This window comes from Pygoscelis adeliae, unplaced genomic scaffold, assembly GCF_000699105.1.
Source record: "Pygoscelis adeliae isolate BGI_AS28 unplaced genomic scaffold, ASM69910v1 Scaffold94, whole genome shotgun sequence".
Classification (NCBI taxonomy): Eukaryota; Metazoa; Chordata; class Aves; order Sphenisciformes; family Spheniscidae; genus Pygoscelis; species Pygoscelis adeliae.
In genome coordinates this window covers 2,836,760-2,853,729 of record NW_008824547.1, presented here as the reverse complement: position 1 = coordinate 2,853,729, position 16,970 = coordinate 2,836,760, and the positions used below count along the sequence as shown (strand labels likewise).

Below are 16,970 nucleotides of genomic sequence, written 5' to 3'. Positions count from 1 at the left end.
GGAATAGGACAGCAGTGCTGCATAAGGCCAGCCCACAGATCACGCAGAGAGATCAGTGGGGGGCTTCTGCACCTTCCTCACTCCTTATTTCCACCCTTCCAGCTTTCCTGGGTTGGAGCTCACCCCCTCCCAGTGTGCTGCCGGAGGGAAATGTGGAACTTCATGCTTGGGACTAAGTTTGGTCTGGGAGCACCGGGAAGTGTTTGGCTGCCCCAGTACATGCAGTGGGTGTTGTGAGAATGAGACACCCAGCCACAAAGTTCAACAGCTCCTCTCAGAGGCGGCAGCAGCCACAGCTGCAATCGCCCTGAAGCGTCAGCTACGATAGCACACCCAAAGCATGGGCTGCAACAGAGCCACTGCAGACTCCAGATCTCCTCCCCTTCTTGTTTCTTTTCCTCTCAAGGGACTAATTCATGCTTTTACATCCTTCTCTTCGCTAATTAGCATTGGCTAGGACCCTATCCACAAGTCTTACCAAGACTACCAAGACAGAGAGACTTACCTTTTGTCCCTCGGATGATGTGGATGCTCTCGCCAGCACTGATTCTTGCCTGTACATCAGTGGATGTGTTTGTACCCGGAATCACAATATCTGGCAGTGGGGGAAGAAACAGAACAGTGTCTGTGAAATTACACGCCAGCCACAATCAGGAGTGGGGAGGTGCACCACCAAACCCCTTTGCTTGCAGTGCAGTTGTCTTTCCTATGCACTGTGCTAGAAGTAAGCCCTGGGTTTATTTCCGAGCAGCATAGGAAGGCAGCAGATGCTCTGAGGGAGCAAAAGCCATGCAGCTCTGGCACAGCATCTCCCCTATCCCAGAAAGGACAACTGGCAACAGTATTGCAGGCCCTCTCGCAGGGAGTTCACTCCCAACAACCCGCCAGGCCCATGCCCCTTGCACACCCGCAGGGAAAGTCCTCCAGGTACAAGGGAACCACTCAAATGCAGAGAGGCAGTATCAGTGGTTCTGATGCCCATCTGCTCACAGCCCATGTGGGCATCAACAACTCACCCTGCTCCTCAATTCACCATGGGCATCACAACTCAACTCACTGTGAGCATCAGCAACTCACCTGTGGTGGTGACAATCTTCTGCACGAAGACACCTGCTCGCTGTAGATAGTTGATGGGGAAGTTGACAGCGGGGTTGGAACTTGAGGTTGATCCTGCACTGCCCATGGGGACATGCCGGGGCATCATAGGAATGGGGGTGGATTGAACTGGGCGGACGCTTGCCACCGGCTTGTCCTCACCCTTGAGGGCTGGTCGCCTAGTGAGAGAGGAGGGAGGAAAGTGCAGTGGCCCCACTGACAGGGCTAAGCATCCTCTGCCCCCTCATTTCATGTCTACAGCACGGGAAGAAGGGGAAAAGGCAGGTACTCACCAGTTCCTCTGGCTAAAGGCAGGGATGCTTGTCAGACTCTGGTCACTGGCTGGGTAATACTGTGCGTAGGACGGCCGGGTGTAGGGGACGGATGCTCGCTTTTCCTCCTCATAGCTCTTCTTGGCTGCTTTCTTCTCTGCCTTGGTCAGCTTGTGCTCCTTCCGGTCGATCAGCAGTGACTCATGCTGAAAAGGCTCCTGCAATCCCACAGCACTGAGGTTTTGACACCAACACACCACAAGAGGGAACCAACATGCCCCAAATGACAGCCACCCGGTCCCTGCATCAGCACTGTCCCCATCCCAGGCTGGAGCAGAGAAGAGGGGAGTTGGGAGGCAGAGCTGGTCATGGGGAAGCATGTGCGGGGCAACGCTGTGGATGTGACCAAGGCTCAGCTTGAAGAGTGACAGAGTCAGCTAAGCCATCGCTCACCATCGCAAAGCCTGCCCAGCCAAGGCCATCCCTTACCATGATCACACAGCAAAACCCACGAGCCAAAGGCCAGGCTAAGAGCGCAAGCACGGAGCCTGCCAAGACGTCACACAGCCACCAGAGCCCCATGGCACCCAGCCACAGGCCCACCCTGCAGCACCACCCTACCAGTGAAACTCTTCACAACACCGGCAAGTGCTGGCTATCCCAGCTTTGTTTTAAAGCCACCCCAGGAAGAGAGCTGGCAGCAAGCTGGGATATGCCACTGACACCTTCCTGGCACAGCACCAAGTTGAAGAAAGGGGTGCCCTACAACCTGCCCCCAAACCTGTCCAGGACAGATGTGGCTCTAAATGTGTCGAAGATATCGCAGAGAAGGGTAGGGCTCTTAGGGCCCTCTCTAGAGGACTTTTTACCTATTCCCACCAGCACACAGATGCATCCTTCTTGCCATCATGTCCCCATCACACAGCCAGACTCCTCCAGACCTCCTCCTGCCTGTGCACTGCTGTGGCAGCAAGGAAGCAGGCTGGTCTTACCTTGGTGATGAGGTGAGGATACTTGAGACAGGCTAATTGTAGAACAGACTCCTTCATCTTGCTTGGATTGAGGGAGAGCTGAGCAGGGTCGGATTCCTCTTCCACAAAATGCAGCAGGTTCTCCACCTCCCGTCGGGTGAAGTTCAGCACTGGGTTCAGATCATCCACCACCCGATCTGGAAATGAGAGGGAACAGAGTGAGTAGAGAAGGGAAGAGATGGGTCCTGCTGCCCTTCCTACACTCCTGTCCTAATAGAGCTCCCTCCTTGCAATCTGCATGATCCTCAGAAGCCTTCTGTAAATGTCAGGGCAGGGAGAAAAATCATTAGCCATGTTCAAAGATGAGCCTGTTTGACCAAGTCAGGCTGACAAATGCCTTGTGCTCCAGACTGCACAGCAACGCAGTGCAGGTCACTGAGCTCCTGGCATGCAAGAACATGAAGCTAATTACGGATGGTGTCCCATCTCACATTGCAAGGCTTAAAACACACAAGCCCTGGGACAGAACTGCAGCCATATCAGTTCGTGCCCTCCCACAAATCCCACCAGAAAGGCTCAAGTTAATAACCAGGTGCTGAAATTTACAGAACTCTTGAGTCAAAAGCTCAGAAAAGCAGCCACAGCCCCTCCCTCACAAGAGCCTGAAAGTTTTCCTTGGACGTTTCTTCCTGCACACAGGGCAAATGGGAGCACATGGAGAAAACATCTATATCCAGGACTCTCTTGGGAGCCAGGCCAGCTGCCAGGGGACTCCACCTTGAGTGCAAGCCAGCATACTGAGCCGATCACGCTGGGCCGCTGCCTCTGGAGTTGGGTTTCGAGGCAAAGAAGGACACAGGCAGCAGAACTCTTTTTGGGTCACCACAACCCTCAGCTTCATGCTCTACGAGAGCAGCTCGACAGTTGGCACAAGCCAGCACAAAAGATACTTTTGGTACAAGGGCAGGTCAGAACTGGAATTAATTAATTATTCTTGGCTCCTAAGTAAGCCCTATTAGTCAAAGGTATCAATATATATTTTAATTTCGCTATTTTCCCTCTCTTGCTGCTGGAGAAATGGAGGTACAGAGCTATTTAATAAGTAATGCCCAGTTTAAGCCAAGTAATGCCCAGGCACAGGAGAAAACAGGATGACCACCCCCCCAAAGTCTCCAGTCTCTTGTAGCAGCCAGGAGAGTAGCAGGGAAGGTAAATGGCACTGCATTGGACTGGTAGCACAACCCTGCTGCAGGATGCTGGCTCTACAACCCCTACTGCTCTGCCGCGAATTTCTTATAGGGTCTCATGTCACTGCCAACTCATAAACATCAAACAGCCCTAGCATAGTGTCTCTGTCACTTCTTTGGCTATCTGGTTTTCAACCTTAAAAAAAGAAGCTACGAAAACCACAGAAAAAGGACTTAAAGGAACTAAAAGGAGTGAAAGTCAAGAGTGGAGTGCCATGTCCTTCCACACTTACCTGACATGCCCTGCTTGGAGATCTGACGGTCATAGATCTTCTTCTCAAGGGTGTAATCAGAAACCAATCTGTAAATGTGGCACGGCTTCTTCTGCCCGTAGCGGTACACTCGGCACACGGCCTGGGCGTCATGGCATGGGTTCCAAGAAGCATCAAACACCACCACTCTGTTTGCCCCAATGAGGTTGACACCCAAACACCCAGCACTGGAAATTAAAGGCAAATTTCAAATTGCTGCCTTGGCCAATTTTCAAAGCTTCTAGGCAGGACAGCCATCACAGCCAAAAGTCCATGAGGTGGCTATGGAAAGTTCCCTCCAGTCATACAGGCAATTTCAAACCCATGTTTGGTTTCCAAGACTGTTGTTAAGTTGTTGCAGAAGACTAAGGCTAAAATTCTACGCCCCTAGGGAATTCAGAAGCAGATGGCACTATCATCCCATAGAGTCTGGAGAGCACGTTACGAAGGAAGTTAAGAACTGAAAACCCCTATGCATACAGAGCACCAGCGTGAGTCCTCCACTGTGCCTTTCTGCTCCAGCCAACTTACCGTGTGGACAAAAGGAAGAGCCAAACAGAGGTGTTGCTGGGGTCATTGAACTGGTTAATCAGTCGTTCCCTTTCCGAGGCAGAGGTGCTGCCATCCAGTCCTGAGAAGGGAATTAAAGACACATTTAAAAGCTCTGTATGTTTGGGGGAATCCCATCAGAACAAAACCATTTCCCGAACACTGAGCTTTGGCACTGGTTCCCAACCAATTCTAGGTCTTCCTCAAGTCATGCACTCCAGGACCTCAACTGGACCACTCTGTACCTCTAATTTGCCCAGTCAGGCAGCTGCAATGCAGCCAGCCAGGTTGGGATTTGTTCAACTGAAAGATCAAGCAAAATATTACTCAAGCTTGGCAAGGCCAAGACTGGGAGTGCTACCACACACCTAGCCCATTAAGGCTCCGTATTAAGCAAGACAGACAGCAAGCAAGAGCAGCAGGCACAAAGGCCTCACGTATGCTGGAAGCTCGAGGAACCAAGAGAAAGCAAAATTGTGAAAGCCTTTGGCAAAACCCCATGGACTGGATCTGAGCACAGAGAGTACTGGTCTAAAGGAGTGCAGAGGAGTATCCTGTGTTTGTTCCTGGGCAGCAGCTTGCTTCTGGCAGCTCTGCAAAAATCAGGAACACCACATCCACCGCTCCTCTCAGTCCTGACCTGTAAATTAGCCACACAAAGCAACAACCCATGCCAGAACAAGATTTAAAGCTGGGGAAGAGGGGAGGAGGAATTCACAGATCCGAGGTAGTGAAAGCATTCCACAGTGATTCTGGTTTGGGAAGCAAGATCTAGAAAATAGCCAAACAGGAAGCAAAAAGTATCTTTTACAACTTAAAAAAAGCACCAGTGTGTAAGTGAGATGTTAAAGATGTCTAACATCTTCTGAGTAAGATGTCACAAAGAGGATTTAGAAATTATCAGTTAGTTGCTATCAAACTTGACACTGTCTTCCCAAACAACTAAAGTAAGAACAATCTGAAAGAGACTTCATCAGAAGAATGCTTCAGAAGAGCACTTTCACACCCAGGGACAACTACAAGAAGATGGCGGATGACTTTCAGGAATTAGTCTGTCACAGAGGATCAAACAGTGTCACATCAAAACAGAGGAGGATTGGCTGCACTCACTGTAATAGTTGATGTTTCGGACCCAGTTGTGAACTCCTCCATCTGAGCTTGGAGGACTCGGCATTGGTCTCTTTGCCAAAAACTCTTCAATGACAGATAACGTGGACAAGCTCTGGCTGCAAAACCAAGATCTCTGTTCAGGAGAAAGCCCCCACCAGTAGCAAAAGTGGAGTATCAGAACTCTTCCCCAACCATGACAGCATCGACAGTTGTCAAACCCTGTTTGTGGCAGCACAACTCTCACTAGTAAACTTGATAGTGGCAGAAGTATAAAATGCATGGAGGAAAAACAGGATCTAATACAACAAAGGAGAAAGGGGGAACTGCCACACCACTCACCCGGTGTAAGAATCTCCTAGTACCAGAGAGGTTCAACTACTCCAGCATTTAGTGACTGTAGAATCAACTGTTGATACTTTGCTTACCTGAAGACCAAGATCTTGTCTCCAAGCTTCACGCTTTCCTCAATTAGGTGGAACAGTAACACCATCTTGGGTGAATTCTCCAAGACTCCCGTCTGGTAATCACACAAGATGTCTTTGGCCTACCGAGAAATGGGAGACTATTACAGGTGGAGTTGCTCATTCCCTGCTTAGTTCAACAATCCTGTCTCAAGGTGAGAGAAATAAGTCATTGCAAAGAGGTTATACACATCCAGCCAGGTCCACGTGACAATGTTACTCCCAACTACTGCTGCTACCTCCCATTTCAGAAGCTCCAAAAGACAAACTTCTTGGAATACAGATGAATGAGCATCCTCTTAACCTCTCATGACTCTCTATCTCAAGACCTCTCCTCCAGGTTGCTAGATTTACCACCATGTTATCTAGACTAAACTTCACCCTAACGCTTTTTTTAGAATAACAAAGTCCACAGCCTTTTTGGTCAGATGAAAACAATGGTATAAAAGAGTGTTGCCTGCACTCCAGCCTCACGAGAGTCCCAAAATCCCTACCCAGTGCCATGCAGACATGCTTATCAAGATGCTCTGTGGCAGAGAAAATGGATGAGAAATCCCCAACTCTTAAACAGAAGAGTCTTTTCTTTGCTCTCGTTCAGAAAACTGCCCTAACAAAAAGACGTACAGTCTTTCAGAGTAAGTATCTAGTCTATGTTTATCATAACTCTCCAAATGAAGAGTCTTCCAGCAGTGGTACTCACCCACTCATAAGTAACGACCTGATTTGCTCTCTCCTGAAAGGGGTTGAAGCCGACGCTCTGGAGGAACTTGCTATTGGTAGCTTCTCCAACTGGTGATGCCAAAGTATTACTCTCTGTTTTGACTTTAATTCCCTGAGGCTGGCAGCGCGAATTAGTACTTGCTGTGCCAAGGTCATCCACATCCAAATCCTGCTCGTTTGCCAGATTCTCCTTTTGCAGAGCTTCATACAAGACGTCTGGATGGTTCCAGATCTGAAGGAGTAAGAAAAGAAAGTGGTTAGGCCTGCGCTGGCCTGCTGCCTGCCAATGATTGTGGACTGAAAGCCCTCACAGCTATTCAAAGGAAATAACTAATACCTCGATCACCTCATCACCATCCCCACATGGAACTGTAAGGCACTGCAGAGAAAGCTAGTCTGACTGCATTACGGTAGTGAAAACAGAAAACATGACTCTGCCACAACACAAGGTATAAACCGTCTTAACCAAGGCTCTCCTGACTTTAAAACTGCCGAATTCTTTCCTTGAGAACAAAACAGAAGGCCACTGTGCACCCCACACAGCACAAATGCAGAGGAAGCTGCTTGTTTGCATTGCAGCAGGTAAATGGCTAAGGTACCAACCCAGTACTGGTTCAGCTGATGGCTGCAGGTTTCTTGTACAAATTTGAACAAGACATTTAACATGCCTGCACCCCAGGTCTGGAAGTGGGGATAACAATTCTGCTGGGCCACTGCAGGGCATTCTGAGGAGAGAAGATGCACCTGGCCAACCACACTTTTATCTCCTGTTTTCACTCATATTCCTGCCTTTCCCTTACATACTAGAATATTTCTTTGCAGCTCCTGCCAAAACCTACCTTACAACAGACACAGAAAGCTTTGAGTGGGTTCAGTCCCAGCCAGCCACTGTTGCCTGCATCTCGGAACCGGTTCATGAACTCCGTATAAAGGGCCCGCTGGATCTTTGACAGACGTACCAAAATGACATGTTCTTCCTTAGATGGGAGCTGAACCTTCAGCACATTGTGGCCTCGCCTGTGGAGGAAATAAAGAAAGAGAGATAAACAGAGGGAAGGGAATTTCCAATCTGATCTCTCTGTGGCTGCCTGTAGGGTAAGATTTTGACTTCTTGCCCACCTGGCTGCAGAGAGAAAGATCTCTAGTTGCATGCTTCTCTAATGCACGACACTTTCAAGATACTCTCCCTGGAGCCAAATACCAACTGTAAGCACAATTACAGAGATCTCAAATGTTACAATCTTCTAGCACAGGTCACAGTGTTAAGAGGGTGATGAAAGTCCTGTTTTCCATGGCAGTTGAAAAACAGAAATAAGACCTAAGGTCTCTTTTTAGCTCTGCCAATGACTAAGACACTCCATCCAAATCACTGGTCCAGCATCTTAGAACCCTCATCTGAGAAACAAAGCTGATTTGTTTCCAGAGTGGTGGAGACACTGTCGCTTTTCATAACTGAAGGTTATGAAACACTTTCAGATCCTTGGGTAGAGGATGTCAGAAAGTGTACATCCAAATTAACTATTAAGACATCAAAATAAACCTGAGATCACTCTGGTGCAGTTAGAGGTGTTGTTCTCTATTATCAGAGTCTGTGGTACCAAAGCAAACCAACTTTACTTCTACCTCCAAGGCAAAACAGAACCATAAGGATCACTTTGCAGTTGACAGATCGAACAAGACAGAGATTCTGAGAGAAATATGGAGCTGCTAACCTAAGAATTTTCTCTGTCGTTTTCTCTGTATGCTTAGGATCCTCCCACAAAGACAGATAAGGTATCTGTTTTAAAACTCAAGCCTAAGAAGCTGGATCCATGGGCCAAGGCCAATTGTATGAGGTTCAACAAGGCTAAATGCTGGGTCCTGCACCTGGGTCACAACAACCCCATGCAATGCTATAGGCTTGGGGAAGAGTGGCTGGAAAGCTGCCCGGCAGAAAAAGACCTGGGGGTGTTGGTCAACAGCCGGCTGAATGTGAGCCGGCAGTGTGCCCAGGCGGCCAAGAAGGCCAATGGCATCCTGGCCTGTATCAGAAATAGCATGGCCAGCAGGAGTAGGGAAGTGATCGTGCCCCTGTACTCAGCACTGGTGAGGCTGCACCTCGAACATTGTGTTCAGTTTTGGGCCCCTCACTACAAGAAAGACATTGAGGTGCTGGAGCGTGTCCAGAGAAAGGCAACGAAGCTGGTGAAGAGTCTAGAGCACACGTCCTGTGAGGAGCAGCTGAGGGAACTGGGGCTGTTTAGTCTGGAGAAAAGGAGGCTCAGGGGAGACCTTATCACTCTCCACAACTACCTGAAAGGACGTTGTAGCAAGGTGGGTGTTGGTCTCTCCTCCCAAGTAACAAGCGACAGGACAAGAGGAAATGGCCTCAAGTTGTGCCAGGGGAGGTTTAGATTGGATATTAGGAAAAAAAATTTTCACCAAAAGGGTTGTCAAGCATCGGAACAGGCTGCCCAGGGAAGTGGTTGAGTCACCATCCCTGGAGGCATTTAAAAGACGTGTAGACGTGGCACTTAGGGAAATGGTTTAGTGGTGGACTTGGCAGTGTTAGGTTAATGGTTGGACTCGGTGATCTTAAGGGTCTTTTCCAACCTAAGATTCTATGATTCTATAAGGCAGCATGATTAGCTGTACTGCATAAACTCAGCAAACAAGCAGGCTAATTTGGGATGAAGGAGCTGTTTGCATGGACTACACCATTAAGAACTCCTTGTGGACTCACCGCTGCACAAAGCCTTCCAGCAGGCTATGCAGGACATGACTGCGATACCTCATGAGACGGACATCTTGAGGGGTGCTGTCAATACACTGCCCATTCAGGATAGGGCGCTCAAACATGTTGCTGAACTCCTGCCGTGAGCCTAGAAAGTCAGGTCGGACAAAGTCTACCATACACCAGTACTCAATGAGGTTGTTCTGGAGCGGGTAGCCAGTCAGCACCACCCGCCGGCGGGAGCGGATGTTCTTCAGGGCCTGAGAAGTGCTGGCATGGCAGTTCTTTATCCGGTGTCCCTCATCACAAATAACCACATCTGGGCCAGGGCGAGACAAAGCTTTCTCAATCCCTGAGGACAAGGAACATTAAGTGTTAGTTAGAGGTGAATAAGACAAAGTTCTGGTTTTATACGGTCACCAACTTCATAAAATGAAAAAGAGGGGTAGTTCTGAAAGACAAAAAAAGCAGTATTCATGGGTGGCAGAGAGCAAGGCTGATTCAGGAAATAAAATGTGTCTAGACACTAGCTCTGATTTAGCATAATGTGGTAATGACCAGACATGACTGCCCCTTGATTTCTGCTCAATGACCTGCATTGCATCAAGTTTGGTGTCTTGCATCAGATCAGACTGGTAAATCTCACACAAACGAATCCCCAAGTTCGGTGTACTGACTTCCATGCTTACTTGCAGCTATTGCAAGAAATGAAAGACTCAACCAAAGCTCAACAACCTTCTGTCTCCAAAGACACAATCCTGCCCAGCAAAGTTTGATCACGTCAGGGATGCTAAAAGCAAATTATAGGCTGTTTCCCTGTGCTGCCAGAGTTGATAGCCAGCTGGACAACAGGATCATACTCTCTCTCTCGAGGACTGGCCTCCCACCTTTCAGAAGCTCTTGCTGCCGGTCTTCCTCATCCAAGTCAATAATGACAGGGCCAGCTTGTTTCTTTGTTTTCTTCTTCCTGCCAGTGGCAAAGGACTTCTTCAGTGAGAGGAGACGGTACATCTCATATCCCATCAGCAGCACACCACCCTCTATCACCCAGTCATTCACCACCTTTGCACGTGCAGCTGTTGTCCTGCAAAACAAGCAAACAAACAAATAAACAAACCAAATAAACTGTAAGCTTTCTCTCCAGTTTCAGTTTGAACCACTGGATTGGAGTCTGCTGAGAAAAAAGAGCTGTTCAATTAATTAAAGCACTTTCTTGCATCAAAACAGACAGAGGAATACAATGAAGTTTCTTTAGGAGACAATCTGGTACAGAGCAAAAGAAAAAAGCCTTTTATGTGCCACAGGTAGCAGGGTTGAGAATGACAAATCCTTACAGGAACTGAGCTGTAGAAGTTTTTCATGTACAAAAGCATATCAAACTTGAGAGCATCCTTTTTAAAGAGCTGTTGAGGAGACTACCTCTGCAAAAACCAGTTTCTGAACGAGCTGCTAATGTATGTGGTTGTAATCGTCTAGTTGTTTATCCCCTGTCATTGTCTCTTCCAATGCTAGTGTCCCTCAATTTTTCCTTCCCTGCTCAGAATTGGTTCAGATCAAGACACTATCCTCACTCAATCCTCCCAGAGCACACCAGATCCCATCCAATAGTAAACACATGGCTGGAATAGTGTCAGCAGATTCAAAGTACATTCCACCCAGGAGGTGAAGACCTCAACAGATAAGTGTATGAACATAGCTGATGAACTGAGAGCTCCCTAGGATCACTACACTGTCCTGATCCATGCAAGACAAATGACCCAGAAAGAAGCAGAGATCCACAAGCCAAGAATGCACTCCACACCAGGCTGTAACTGCAATCACTGATTTCTCCCTTCTGGACAAGGAGGCTTTGTATAACTTGCCAGAATCTCTCAACACAATTCACAGAACGTCACAGCGTCGGGTAGAGGAATCCCTAAGTGTGTGAAAAATCTCAGGAAAAAAACCCAACATTTAAAATACAAGAGACATGGTATAAGGGGCACATGCCTTACGATTCCCAGGACTCTGACAGGACTAGCAGTGTACCACCAGAAACAAACCATAGTACTTCTGCTTCTCTCTGCAGAAGTAGCTCTGTCTCTGGAAGAACAGAAAGGTGCATCAGCAGTGTGAGAAGGAAGTACAAGATATAAATATTGAATGAGAGAGACAGTAAATCTCTCCCAGGTACCAAAATCCTCCTCTCAAGACAGCATCCACAACAAATGCAGAGTGGGAAAGATCTGGGAGTCGAGGGCACAGAATTAGCCCAAACTAAGCAGTCTGCAACAGCAATTCTGGTAACTGTTCCGTAAGACGCAGTCCAAGAGCTCAAAAGGGCTTTTACTGGCACCTACTTGTGTTCATCATTCAGGATGTGGACTTTGAAGGTGCGGGGCTGGACCTCTTTAGAGTTATAATCAGCTGGAAGGTTTTCAGGTGCTGGGAGCCACATGTTGAATTCTGCTAGCCAGTTTTGGAGCGTATTCACCTGAAAAAGTTAGCCATAGAAGGATTAAAAACCCAAGTGAGTCACTCGGGATCTTAAGAGCAGAAATGAGAATAGGGAATGACACCCCGCTGGGCCCAAACAGAAGGAGCAGACCACAGCATGCAAACTCAGGGACACAGGGAATGAAAGAGGGAGAAGAAGAGCAAGGGTATGATAGAGCTTGATGTGAGACAGGACATTAATCAATCTCCTCTACACAAAGAAAGAAGTAGTGCAAGGAAGCCCCTCAGCCAGTCCTTCACATGAGCTACTTACAGGTACGATGGCAAGAACAGTCTTTGCCTCCGTGTGCCGAAAAAGTACATCCAAGAAAGAGATGACCTGTATGGTCTTGCCCAGGCCCATGCTATGTGCTAAAATACACCCAAACCCACTGCTTGTTTTAAATCTCTCCAAGGACTCGACCAAGTTGTCATACAGGAATCGGATCCCACCAATCTAGACAGAAAAGTAGAAAAGGTGGGAGAAAACAACAAGATGGGTGTGCATTTACAGAGTGGCAAGCACATTAGGATTGCATAAACCATGACAATATAAAGGGGATGTTTGAAGTTCACTACAGTATTCTAATCTAGGGAAGACTCAGAAAGTCAGTATTTTTAGATACTCACAAACCTTTCTGAGAATATAACAATAAATCAAAATTCATTTGTAGCCAGAGAACCTGAATTGGGGTTGATTAGTTTGTTTATAATTTCATTTTTTAAATGTTCATCTAAATATACAAAGGAAAACATTCCTGTCTGTGCCAGGTATCACCACACCATCCATCACCAGGACACCTAGGCAAAAAACTTCTTGGGCATCACAATGAACTCTAATTGTTATAAAATATTTTGCCTTTGAGACCTGAAGGAATTATGTTACAAGTACAGCCAGAAACAAGCAGTATATTCTCATCTCTTTTATCTTGTCACCGAAGATGAGTACGGGCTCTTGAAATAAGAGCTAAATACTCTGGTTATCATATGATAACAATAGCCAAAGTTATACATAGCCCTGGCTTTCCTTTAATTCGTCCTTATCATTTGACTGTCCACAACAGTCACCACCACAACCAGACTGGTCACAGATCTCACCAAAGACGTTCTGCTGAGATTACAAGACAGGCTTGCCTGAATTCATTGCATTTTCAAGGCTAATAAAGCCTACCTGATGGGGTTTTACTGCATGTGCAAGCTGGGGAGCCAGGAAAATGTCCTCCTCATTTGGTGGATGATTGATGTTGACAATGACTTGCCCCAGAGCATCTGACTGATTTAAGGCATCATTCACATGAGAGCCACTGCTCTCTTCGCTGCCATCCTCCTCCCCTTCATTGCCAGAGTCACTGCTGTCCACAATTTGGAGGGCATCATCCTCTCCTGAACTCAGCTCAATCACTTCTGTAAAGTAACCAAACCAGGAGAGAATAAGGGCAAAGGTTAACTTGACGTCAGGGTTTATCATGCATGGAAAAAACCTCATATCTGGAAAACAAGGCTATCACCTTTTGCAATTCCACACTGGCCTAATGACCTATTCTGAACAAGCAGGCACAATACAGGCACACATCAGGCCCCTCAGGCCAGCATATAAAAGGATGCGTTTCCCCATGTTTCAGAGAACATTAATTTGGGCTGATCCAAACAGAACATGAGACAGTTTCTCTAAGTGTTATACATTCTCCTCCACGTGTCCTCTTAATTCCCAAACCCAGACATGCATTTTATCTCTTGATATGATGTCTAAGGACCACCAAATAAATCAGGCAGAAGTACTCTACCAGAGTGGTATAAAGGAGTCAGGTTAGATCCATTTGGGACAAGGGGCACAAAACCCACTTTCAGTTGCAGATCTGAATACTTAGATGCTCCTTTTATACACAGCAGATGATGCTGCATCTCATGTACGCATTCTTCAGCAGAGCACTGAGCAAAATTAAGTGCATTTATAAAGCAGAAATAAACACAAGTTCACAAGAGTGCCTGATAGGCCAGGTTATAAATGTCAGTTTAGGACTCAAAGGCCAGAACTGGCCATATATTTGGAAACCAACAGGCCTACAAAAATCTGATGCGATTTGCTACTGGAGCATCTGACTAGATGAAAACAGGAGACTTGTGGCTAAATAAACAGCATATTGTGAGAAGACCAGGGTGAGGCAATTGGTCACCTACCATCTTTAATGCTATTTTTTCCTTTAGCATCATCTTCGCTGCCACTGCTGGTACTATCTAGGCAGATCACTTCCTCAGCCAAGACCTGAGGGGGGAGCTGGGTAGCCTCTGCTGTTCTGAAAACGATGTCCTCTACAAATATAAATTACAAACAATAAGTAATTCATAATAATGGGGAAGGAGACAAAACTGTTCAGAAACCAGACAGTATTTCCTTCCACTTTTGCTCCAATAACTTAGCCCTGGAATTTTCCATAACAGACTCTCACTGTCTACAATACTGCTGTGACTCAGCTTCCTGGGTCACAATCTCCTCCTTTCTCAATATGCCGAAACAATAGCCCATTGCTGATGGCACCCTCTCTATTGCATACCCTGGCTGGGGTACACTGACCATGCAACATGCTAAAGTCCCTTTTTTTTTTTTTTCATTCTTTTTTATGGAGGGTCTCAGAAGTAAAAGCTGTTTTTCATCCAGCAGAGAAAGTACCGACTGCTTAAGGGATGATAACTGTCCTTTGTTAGTAGGGACACTGTAATAATTATATCCTACATATCATAAACAACTTTTGCTGATCAAGACCATTTGTTTGTATGTTTAAGTATTGCCATGTGGGGAGAGAGGCTAGCTAACAGGGCCAAATAAGCACCACTGCAGTGACTCAGCAAGCAATGACGTTCTTCTGGGGCTGCGACCTACTCTGCAACAGTTACAGTGTTTTAAATAGCTCTTATTCCTTCCCCCCATGCAAAAATGTTTTGAACACTTGCACTTAAGGGAGAATATACATTTTCCCAAGAGGCAACATTAACTCAAGAACTCTCTACCCACGACACAACTTCCAACTGCACTTCTCTGCCCTTTACACCAGTGTGAGAGGCTGTGCTATAAACTAGATCACTGAAATGATCCAGGTTAGAAGACAACACAAGACAACATATTCACTGGAAGACAAGGGTGATGCTTAACCATTTAAACTGCCTGCTATTTTACTGCTTGCTGAAACATGCAAGAAAGGACAAGGTTACATCATGAACATATGTGCACCCAGTCTAACATCATGAACGTACATACACCCAGTCTATTGTTCCACTATCCCTAGTACCAGACCCATGCATTATCAGACCATTCACAGTACAAATATGATCTGGACCAAGGACATGGCATTTCTGTCAAGTCCGTTGGTTTAAGCTTCCGTAGCAGTCGGAAAGACAAGAGAGACCTGTTCCAGCATCCCGCTTACACACAATTAACTTCCCAAAATATCTTCAACAAAAGTTACCGGCACCTTTCACCATGCAGCCACAGCATCTTGATTCAGAACTAGCTCGGAAGTGGAACTGACTACACTGAACCAACAAGAGGTTTGGAACTGCCGTTTCAAGAGTTTACACTTGAAAGTCCAAGTGCAGCATAGAATCATAGAATCATAAAATGGTTTGGGTTGGAAGTGACCTTTAAAGGTCATCTAGTCCAACCCCCCTGCAATGAGCAGGGACATCTTCAACTAGATCAGGTTGCTCAGAGCCCTGTCCAACCTGACCTGGAATGTTTCCAGGGATGGGGCATCCACCACCTCTCTGGGCAACCTGTGCCAGTGTTTCACCCTCATTGTAAAAAAATTTCTTCCTTACATCTAGTCTAAATCTACCCTCTTTTAGTTTAAAACTATTACCCATTGTCCTATCATGGACAAGCATGGCACTACCTTCTTCTTCATTCAGCTTCTACCCTTAAAAATCTTGCTTCGGGTGGCACCTCCCACTGCTTACCAGGAAGAAACTCTAGGGGTACGGTTGGGATAGTGGCTGGATAATCCTTCCGCTGCTGCTCTAGCCGTTTCCTTCTCTCCAATTCTTCCTGCTGGGCTGCTTTTGTCACAGCTTCCAGTTGGTCCTCACGCAACAGCTTTCTGAACACAGGAGCAAACAGAGAAACACGATTTGGTTACATTCAAACAATTTCTTCCAAAAACCTGAACGGCTGTACAGCTGGCTCAAAAGATGATTGACAAGCTCCAGGTAGTCTGTCAGCTACACAGACTAGGAACATCATCGCCAAAAGCTATAGACAAATTCTACAGCTATTTCAAGACTGTGCTTCCCAACTACAGGTTAACACTACTATTACTCAAGGAAAAGACAAAAGTTTGACAGAAGCAAAATAATGAAAGGAGGAAAAATGTGAGTGGGTAAGTATATACCTAAGCTAGGTTATCATAGACTAGTTCTTCTATCTGAAAGGATGTTATTTATTGCTATGCAGTTTATAAAGAGAAAACGCACAAAGTCATGCAAAGAAGATATATGGGAAGAAAAGGCATCAATTCCCCCACAAAAAGTCATCACCCTGATTCTCCTCTGACATAGTATTTTCAGGAACTAGGACCTCTAATGGGTTTAACAATTGTTTCAAAGGTTGTTCTCAAAGCACCTTACTTTTACAGATAATTTTCATTACTTCCAAAAGTTGCTTTTTCCCCACTTCAGTTTCGCATGTGCAGCCCTGGAAATGAAGGCTCTTTTGCCCGAGGAGAGGTGCAGTACAAGCAGTGGTAAAATCCAGCTCCCTCAAACTAGCCTTTAAACCCACCCAACCCCACACTGCTGGGACATCACCTCCATCCTAATGAAGTCATTCCTTCGGCTTTAAGAAAATCAATCTGCACGAGCTTAAATATAAACCAAAGACCACCAGCACGTCACACACATGGCAAAAGAGCCACTTGCTGCTACAGGAGCTCCTGCTCCATTATGACTCCTCTGAGCATTTTAGATCCCCTTGAACAAAATTTCATAGTGAATTACCACCTCACAACCTGTCCCAGAATATATGTGGTGACTTACACAATCAAACAATTGCTGCTTTATAAAATTCAGGTGAAATTGGTTTCCAACATTTCAGGCACCAGCCACAGCATCAGAATT

At 46.4% G+C, this 16,970-nt stretch overlaps 1 protein-coding gene across 3 annotated transcripts in view; it reads right to left on the bottom strand.

Annotated features, from left to right (window-relative positions):
- RAD54L2 (RAD54-like 2 (S. cerevisiae)) overlaps positions 1-16,970 on the bottom strand; it is a 55,424-nt gene that overhangs the window by 3,851 nt on the left and 34,603 nt on the right. For 2 of the 3 annotated variants that reach the window (XM_009321832.1, XM_009321830.1), the window contains exons 4-20: positions 15,816-15,955; positions 14,043-14,174; positions 13,036-13,268; positions 12,139-12,321; positions 11,729-11,862; positions 10,277-10,473; positions 9,399-9,741; positions 7,516-7,693; positions 6,657-6,908; positions 5,921-6,039; positions 5,496-5,611; positions 4,368-4,467; positions 3,819-4,024; positions 2,360-2,535; positions 1,389-1,585; positions 1,078-1,274; positions 506-595 (exon numbers count right to left, since the gene is read on the bottom strand). In XM_009321832.1, the coding sequence (XP_009320107.1) occupies positions 506-595; positions 1,078-1,274; positions 1,389-1,585; positions 2,360-2,535; positions 3,819-4,024; positions 4,368-4,467; positions 5,496-5,611; positions 5,921-6,039; positions 6,657-6,908; positions 7,516-7,693; positions 9,399-9,741; positions 10,277-10,473; positions 11,729-11,862; positions 12,139-12,321; positions 13,036-13,268; positions 14,043-14,174; positions 15,816-15,955 (2,993 nt within the window). The remainder of the gene's footprint in view (positions 1-505; positions 596-1,077; positions 1,275-1,388; positions 1,586-2,359; positions 2,536-3,818; positions 4,025-4,367; positions 4,468-5,495; positions 5,612-5,920; positions 6,040-6,656; positions 6,909-7,515; positions 7,694-9,398; positions 9,742-10,276; positions 10,474-11,728; positions 11,863-12,138; positions 12,322-13,035; positions 13,269-14,042; positions 14,175-15,815; positions 15,956-16,970) is intronic. The other variant, XM_009321831.1, reaches the window with a different exon arrangement.